Source organism: Rhinolophus hipposideros (genome assembly GCF_964194185.1).
Source record: "Rhinolophus hipposideros genome assembly, chromosome: 19".
In the NCBI taxonomy this organism is placed as follows: Eukaryota; Metazoa; Chordata; class Mammalia; order Chiroptera; family Rhinolophidae; genus Rhinolophus; species Rhinolophus hipposideros.
In genome coordinates this window covers 48692892-48701923 of record NC_138065.1, presented here as the reverse complement: position 1 = coordinate 48701923, position 9032 = coordinate 48692892, and the positions used below count along the sequence as shown (strand labels likewise).

Here is a 9032-nt window from a genome sequence, read left to right as displayed (position 1 = left end):
ACAACTCCATGGTCTCACCCCTCAGGAACTGAACGTGTCCCATGGCCACAGTCACCATAGCTGGGCAGTGGCCAAGGCCACAGAGTGCTGCACCCCGTTCCCCCTGCTATCACAGGGCTGGAGAGACGAGCCTATCCCACCAGCGTTTCAGGTAGCAGGAGCAATCATTGGGACTCTGAAGGCTTTCATCAGAAAATTGTGGGTGGAAACTTCCTGGGCTTTGTGCTGAGAGCTTCTTGAGGCTTCTCACCTTCAGATGCAAAGTGAGTGGGTGTCTCTCTCTGAGAAGCAGAAAGAAAAAACGAAAGAGAAGTGTTTCCCTGGCCTCTGGAAACTCTATAAAGAAGGAGCTGGCTTCCCCTCCCTCGGTCAGTCAGAAGCAGAGGTCTCCTCCTTGATCTCTGGGACTCCCCAGGATCGAGAAGGAAAACCTTTGCCGAGGGCAGCCCGAGTCACTGGCTGCCATGCAGCAGCCCTTGAACTACCCGTACCCCCAAATCTACTGGGTGGACAGCAGTGCCAGCTCTCCCTGGGCCCCTCCAGGGTCAGTCCTCCCGTGTCCCTCCTCGGTGCCTACAAGGCCTGGTCAAAGGAGGCCACCACCACTGCCGCCGCCACCACCACCGCCGCCATTGCCACCACCGCTGCCACTGCCACCTCTGAAGAAGCAAAGGGACCACAGCACAGGCCTGTGTCTCCTTGTGATGTTTTTCATGGTGCTGGTGGCCCTGGTTGGATTGGGGTTGGGGATGTTTCAGCTCTTCCACCTACAGAAGGAGCTGGCCGAGCTCAGAGAGGTAAGCTGGCGTGTGGATTGCTGTGCCCTGGAGGCACTGGGGTCACACAGCTCTGTCACCGTGCAGGGGTCCACGTGGACCGCAGTCTTGCACAGTGCTTTTCAATCCTTTCTTCCTGTCTCAGAAATGGATCGTTTTAGACATTTTATTCGACAGAGAATTGCAGGCGGCTCCCATGAGGAAAAGGAATATTTTCAGTTGGGGAAAGAAAGGATCAAGGCCATAATAGGAATGGCAGGGACAGATCTTCTTGTGTCCTTTGGCAAGTAGGCCTGCTGAGCCGCGTGCTTGGTGATCCGAGAAAGAAAAAGAACTTTGAGTCTTGTGTAGAAGTGAATCTGTTCCAATGGCCAATCTTAATATTTTTTTTCTTAAAGCTTAAAAATGTCAGAACTATTCCAAATCACAAGGCTGAGGCATGGGGAGGCATAATGTCTCGGCCAAAGTCAGAGTCAGGAGAGTTTCTGCGGTAGTTAGAGTCCCTTGCCAGGGCTGGGTTTAGTTGACAATTCTGCCTCTTTTGCTTAAAGAACTTCATATTGATTATGTGTCGTTTTCTTTTTTGCCAGTCCACCAGCCAAAGGCATATAGCATCGTCTCTGGAGAAGCAAATAGGTGAGTTCTTTTATGCATGTCCATTGAGTTTCCAAAGATAGCCCTCCGTGCTGAACCATGTGGGTGGAAGGCCTTGAATTGCAGGCGGCTCCCATGAAGAAAAGCATCCATTCACGGGCACGTGCATGCTAAAGGAGCAATCCTGGCGAATTCGGAATCTCTGGTCCTTTGGGTTCCTTGAGCTGACCTAACCTATGAATGAATTTAATGGTGCAAAATCAGTGTATCTGGGTACTGCACACGATTCAAAATAATTTCCACTTGCCTTTGGGAAGAGATACACACAAGTACACCCCTGGACCTTTGCCCCTGGGCAGCTGGCCCCAGGCTAGTTTCCTTCCTCCGACCTCCTGGTTCCCATACACAGGGTGGTGGCTGTAAGTCCTCAGGAAAAGGGACAGTGCAGGCAGAGAGAAATGTTTCTAGGAAAGGTCTCCTCCTCTTTAAACTCTCAAAGATATTACTCAAGAGCCAAGAGTTTTACAACATATTTTATAGGATATGTTTAAAAGCTTTTTTAAAATAAGTGCAAAATCAGTCATCTCCATAGGATGATGCTTCTTTTGCAGTCACTAGAAAGCTTGGGGGAAGACGCCAGCCGTTACTCGAAGGGTATTCCAGCTTCATGCACAGAGGCCATCGTGAGCTACTTTTAGCAATAAAGGAAAATTCTTTGTATGAGACCTAGGACAGGGAGAGGATGAAAATGTTGAGCAATGACCTCATGAAACTTCAGAACATAGTTTTGGAAACTGGAGAGATAGATTTAAGATATTCGCCAGCTCATCAAACTAAGACTCATTGACGTTTAGATTTGGTAAGAGTTGGAAGGGAGCTTAGAGAGCATCTGGTCTAGTCATCTCATTTTTCAGAAGAGAAACAAAATACCAGATAGGTTAGGTGACTTGCCCAAGACCACTGGTGTGGAACTGGGGCCAGAAGGAACACAGGCTCCTGGCTCTCCTGTATATGGACTGATGCCTCATGAAATGAGGCAACTCCTATCTCGCTGTGATGATCACGGAATGAGAAATAAAGAAGACAAGCGACACGCCCCGCAAAGACAATAAGTACATCTCACCCTTAGAAATGGACGAGAAAGCAGAAGGCAGCACTGGCCACCCAGTCTCTGAGGTTGTGCCCAGTGCAGGCGACCCATCTCTCTGTGGCCCTCGAATGTAAGCTCCTGTCGGAGCCCAACCTTAGGACACTCTGGTCCCGGTTCTGGGTCTGAGTCCCTAAGTGTTAGAAAGTCCACACATACACAAGCAGAGTAGAAATATTTGCTAGAGAACAATTAAGGCTTTGGAAGGTTTCTAAACTGAAACAGCTTTGAAAATCAGTGGACTGTGGCTGGTGGCACAAGTACCTAATTACTCATCTTTCACCCACATTCTGGAGTCATTTTAGTGAAGAAAAGTCAAGTGAACAGATGAGTCAGGTCTACCAACCCCAAAAAACAATTATCTTCTCCAGATCGACCAGAGATTGGTGAATTATCACATGGAAATTAAATGAGCAACTTGACTGATAAGAGATGCAAATTAAACCAAGGGTTACCCATTTTCATCCATCAAATTAGTCAAGGTTAAATAAATAAAATGAAAAAGCCCAGATTGGCAAAACTAGGAGAGAAAAGGTCCTGCTTCCACATTAAGTTGACAGCCAGTGGTCGTGCAAATTGCCGTACCTTTTCTGAAGAGCAGTTTGGAAAAATATGTCAAAAGATTAAAACTGTTAATTTACTTTGTAACGTCATCAGTAAGAATTTATTTTAAGAAAATAAAGATGTGCCTGAAAATTTATACGGAAGGATGTTTGTTCATCACTTCCTTATCAGGCTATTTATAATAAACGGTTCAGAAGAAACATAAATGTCTCTTAACAGGAGGTTAGTTGAATACACTGTATTGTATTGAGATGAGAGCCTAATGTGTAGCAACTAAAAACCATGAATTAGAACACTTAATGCCATGGAGACTGTGCATTGTGTAGTATTAGATAAGCAAAAACAAGTTATAAAGCAGTATGTTTAGTTTAATATTGACTATATCCACATATATGCATATTTTTGTATTCTTAGTAAAGAACTAGGAGGATTTATACCTCGACAGATGAATAGTGATTTTTCTCAACAAGGCACTATTATAGATTACTTAAACTTTCGTATGTGCTTCTTTTTCATTTTCCATTTTTCCAGTCAACTCATGAAATCTTTTATTCATTCACAAAGGTTCTCGGAGTGCTTTCTATGTGTCAGCCTGGGTGTTGGGTGGGAAGTGATGGCTGAAAATGAGAGAGACCAGGGGCCTACCCTCGTGGAGATTTTAGCAAGCTGGAGGACATAAACAAAAACAAGCAAACAGGCAGCATCACTTCAAATTAATTGTATTAAGTGCGACCTAAGATAGAGTGGTCTGGAAAGTTCCCTCTGAGGTGTGTGTGAGTGTGTGTATGTGTGTAGAGGGAGGATAGGAGAAAGCATTCCAGTCCTGGAGTGGCGTGTGCAAAGACCCCGGGGCAGGAAACAGTCATCACCAGAGTGGGGTATATCTCCAGCTTCTTTATTCCAATATTTACCCAGCAGATATTTTTATTGAGTACCGTCTATGAGAATCACACAGCACAAGGCTCTGTGAGGGATATAAAGCTATGTGACATGTGGTGCTCTGTGCCATTTCCTGTCAGAACATGGCTGAATGCCAGATCAGCCGCACAGAGGGCTTGTGGTACAGGAATGCAGACGAGACTCATTGTTGCTTTCCTGTTCACTAATTCCTCATTCATGGTGGGTGGCAGTCTCCAGTCGCTGCAGAGGTAGTGTTGGCTTGGGTGATGTTCTCGGTTGCTTGGGGCATTCTCATGTCATTGGTGAGTTTTGCAGGCGAATCACACTGGGCCTGCTGTGCACAAGCACCATTCTACGGATCTTTCTAGAATGTCTCAGCTCAACTCATTAGCTAAGTGGTAGTTGTATTTTGTTGAATAATTGAACTCAGAGAAGTAGTGTCTGTTTTGAGAACTGTTGTCTATTTTAACACCTTCAATTTAATTTAGCAACCATTTACTGGTCATATTAGAAACCGAGCTAAACACTGGTGGGTTAAACACATAGTAAGGAATTTGCCATTTATTTGAGAGGATAAGACAAGTTATAGTTACCACAGCAAAGGGGAGTCAGAATTGACAAGGGAGGTGAAGACAGAGTGATTCTGGGTTTCAAAGGAGGGAAAAATCGTATTCGATTAAAAAGGCTTGGGAGGGTTTCTCAAACACAGAGGTATTTCTGACGGTATTCATAGGGTTGATAGGAATTTGACAGCAAAATCATCTGGGAGGCCATTCCAGGCAGAAGGAACAGCATGTGCAAAGGCATGGAGGTAGGGAAGCCAGGTACATTCAGGTCAGACCAGACCCCTGGTGTATACATAGTGCCTTGTGAGTGATGGAGGAGAGGTAAGGCTGGACAGAGAGGCAGAGATCATGGGCTGGGGGAAATGTACACAGTTACATGTTGAAGGAGGAGCCATTCTTGGTGTTGGAGACCTCAGGATAATATATTTGGGGCAGATCATAGGATGCCTTTGGGGGAAGACGTAATGGTCAGGAGATGAGTTAGCTAGCAGTCGTTTTCAGCCTCTGTTCCAAGAGTCCTAGGGACAGCCGAGCAGAACTGAAAGAGCCCCAGATTTGGAGTCAGGGGACCTGAATGTGGGTCCCACTCTGACACTGAGTAGCTGAGTCTTCTTGAACAAGCCACTCAACTTCTAAGCTCATTTTGCACCTATGAGGTGGGATAATAATCTCCCTGTCACAGGGCTAAATGCAGTAACTGATATGGCAGCTCTTTGTTTTATTGTAACATTATAATTTATACTTGTGACAGTGTTAATTGGGTTTATTTTTTACCTATCTGAAATGCAGACGGCTGTGAGTTCCATAGGTTGAATTTGTATGATTGGTATACATTAGACTGCCGTCATTTATGCTTTAAAACAATCTCTTTTACTTAAATGTCCTGTTAGAGTCCCACCAGAAGAATAGTTGGTATCTCCTGTTTACATATATCTTTCATCTCTCTATGATACAGGTCACCCCAACCCACCCTCTGAAAAAAGGGAGCTGCGGAAAATGGCCCATTTAACAGGTCTGTATGTGGAAGGTGCAGTTGGGGCTGGGCAGCCTTTGGTAGAAACAGAACCGCCGGTCAGTTTCTGTTCCTGTGATCTGGGGGAGCTGGTGATTTGAAACCTGAGTGATCGCATCTTTCTCGTGAGGTCAAACTTACCCACATAGTGAGGCCCTGCTCTGTGGGAGGCCCAGCTCTCCGCTGGGGAAACGGAGAGATTTCCACAAGGAGCTCACTCTTTTTGTCGTTCCAAAGAACTTTAGGGACTTTGGGGCACAAGTCCACGGAGTGAGAGCTTGGGGAGGGGGGAATGAGAAGCTGTTTTAGTTAGTGATTCCCTGGTGTTTTGAAAGAGCTTCTCTCTGCTTTGTCCAAGAGTAGAAATAGGAGTGAGTGGAGAGGCCCAGACTGGGCACTAGTGGGCTGTCAGCAGGTGGTCGTGTCGTGGAGTGAAGTGGTGGCAATATGGTGGGGCACTCACTCCCTGTGTGAAGTCCAGGGAAAGTGGCTAAGTATGAGGGAAAGTAGAGTCCCACCAGTGTGCCACGATCCCTGCAATTATTTAGGCAGAGGCTGTAGAATGATCTGGTTTGGCTCAACAGACATCTATAGAGCACATATACGTGTGTTTGTGCCATGCCTTGGGGACGTGGAGATAAAAAACACATTGTTCCTGCCTTCAAGGGGCTTACAATCTAATAGGGAAAGACAGGTACAAAAGTCATCGTTTCAGTACTGGAGAGCGTCCTCTGCTTATGGTGTGGAGACACAAAGGAAAGGGGATTTTAGCCCCAACTGGGGAACTGAAGGTGAGGAATTGGACCAGATGATCCCTGGGGTCCTTTCCAACTGTGGAACTTTAGAGGTCCTTGGATTTGGCTCTTCCCCTCATGGAGGGACCTCGAAGCCTAGTTTTGGTGCTAGTTCTGAAGATCATGGAACCTTTGTTCTGGAAAGCTAAAACCATAGAGCCAGTAAGTCCTGTCTGCACTTGGTTAGGGGTATATATTACTGTCCAGTGGTGCGGATGATAAAATCGAGGCAGGCAATTTGATGAAGGCGTTGAAGATAAACAACATTTGCTCGAAAGGAAGGGCCCATCCTTTTGTGCCAGATGCCCGTTGGTTGGGCGTGTGAGGGTTGCTGGCTGAAAGCTCCTTTCTGATTTGGTTTCAGGCAAGCCCAACACAAGAGCCATCCCTCTGGAATGGGAAGACACCTACGGCATTGCCCTGGTCTCCGGGGTCAAGTATAAAAAGGGCGGCCTTGTGATCAATGACACCGGGCCCTATTTTGTGTATTCCAAAGTGAACTTTCGGGGTCAGGCCTGCAACAACCAGCCCCTGAGTCACAGGGTCTACGTGAGGAACTCTAGGTACCCGAAGGACTTGGTGCTGATGGAGGGGAAGATGATGGATTACTGCACCGCCGGCCGGATGTGGGCCCGCAGCAGCTACCTGGGGGCCGTGTTCAACCTCACCACGGCTGACCATTTATACGTCAACGTGTCTGCGCTTACTCTGGTCAATTTTGAGGAATCGAAGACATTTTTCGGCTTATATAAGCTCTAAGAAAAGCACTTTGGGATTCCCTCCATTATGTGACAGGTCTTGAAGGAGGTTTTCTTAGGCCCACCCGAGATCAAGAGAGAAGAAGTAAATCCTGAGGACCTTGACCCCGCAGGGTCTGGCAGGCCTGAAGTTCCTCATCTTACCTAAAGTCCATGAGCCAGACAGGATGAGGAGTAGAACTGATGGACATAACCCTTTGGGCTGCCAGGTCAAGATGCAGCTGCTGGGGTGTCCTGCATCCATCTTAAGTGGCCAAGAGTGTTTGGCACATTGGAAAGGACACCTCTTCGAACTCACCACCTCTTGGGGTGGGTCTACTATCTACCTCAGGGGAGGCCGTCTTTCAGATATGTGGATGTGACATGAGTGTGTAAGGGGTGGCGAAAGAGGAAGCTTGCATGATAAGCTACAGAGACTGAAGGGCCCGTGTCCCATTGACAGCAGTTTTACTTCTAAATCTATAGCCTGAGCTGCCAGGCAACGCGACCAGAGAACAACGGAGGTCTTTCAGGCACTCAGTCCATTCTCTATACAGCATGTATATTTCTAGTGCAATTGTACGGGTGTGCGTGTGCGTGTGCGTGTGACTAGAGTGACGTCAGTAGAGAGGATGTGGAAACGGTGAAGAATGTGCATTTGGTGGTAGACTTTGAATGCTTCTTGGCAACCAACTCTAACAGTCCTCAAAACTGTCAGCTAGTGATGCTGTTTTCCTATAATATAACCAGTATTTATATACATTTCGTGCATTTTTAAAGAAAAGAATACATGTAATAAAAACTATATTTTAGAAGACAGATAAACATTATGAATGTACGTTTTAGAAATCACTAAGATTTGGGTTTTTTTTTCTTATTATTTCTTTCTTCCACGGCTTCTTCGTTCATTATGACTTAAGGCCACCTTTAGGAGAGTTTGCTGGGGTGAGCAGGGCTGTGAAGCCCATCTTTCCATCTTTGCTGGGCTCTCCTCTCGCTGTGTTCTCTTCCCACTCCATCTCCATTATCCAAAGTTGGCATTAACAGTATTATTGCCCGTGTTAAAGTCACCCAGCTTCCCGTAGATTTGATGACAAATCATCTATTCCTGGGGGCAGTCATGGCACAATGGAAAGGGCACAGACTTTGGTTCAAAACCTGATTTTGAATCTTTGTTCCTCCACATACTACCTATACAAACGCTGTGCAGGTCCCTTGGCCACTCTTGGAGAGAAAAGGGCTAATATGGACATAAAGTATCTGACACATAGTAGTATGTAAAACATGGTATCTACCATTATTAATAAGCCATTCTATGAAGGCACTTCATTCTCCAGAAGAAGCCACTGATCAGAGGGATCCATCCAGCACCTGGTTTCTTGCATTCTCACCGTGGTCACTTACAATGAACTTTTTCTATTTTCTTCAACAGCCGCTCATTTCCAGAGCCTCCCGCTAGACTTTGTCATCATTAAAAATTACCATATCTCCTTTGGAACTTGATTTCAGATACCTTATTTTCACGTCATGTCATATTATTTCAGCTTGATTGCCCCAACATTTTCTCTCCAAATATATGCAGAGGGTGCCAAAAAAATGTATACACATTATAAGAAAGGAAAAAACTGTATTAAAATTGTAATACTCAATATATACTGATAACAAAAGATGAAAACAAGTCATACATATACTTTTTTTTGGCACCCCCGGTTTACGAGGTCTGACAATTAACTCTGTGAACTTGTTGCAAAGATATTGCTCACCTTTTTCGATATCAGAGGGATTATTCATTATGAATTTGTACCAACTGGACAGTTAACCAAGCTTACTGTTTGGAAGTGCTGAAAAGGCTGCATGAAAAAGTTAGACCACCTGAACTTTTCGCCAACAATTCATGGCTCTTGCATCACGACAATGCACCAGCTCACATGGCACTGTCTGT

The 9032-nt window shown here is 45.6% G+C and overlaps 1 protein-coding gene across 2 annotated transcripts; it reads left to right on the top strand.

Moving 5' to 3' along the window:
* Nucleotides 1-464: 464 nt before the first annotated feature.
* FASLG (Fas ligand) lies at nucleotides 465-7112 on the top strand (the record flags this gene model as incomplete). Of its 2 annotated transcripts, XM_081024570.1 has the most annotated exons (4): nucleotides 465-797; nucleotides 1367-1412; nucleotides 5503-5559; nucleotides 6718-7112. In XM_081024570.1, 4 exons carry the CDS (start codon nucleotides 465-467, stop codon nucleotides 7110-7112), a joined length of 831 nt encoding a protein of 276 aa, XP_080880696.1. The 2 variants fall into 2 exon arrangements, with proteins under 2 accessions (XP_080880696.1, XP_080880697.1); XM_081024571.1 differs by lacking the exons at nucleotides 1367-1412; nucleotides 6718-7112 and having other exon boundaries at nucleotides 5503-5556.
* Nucleotides 7113-9032: the final 1920 nt, after the last annotated feature.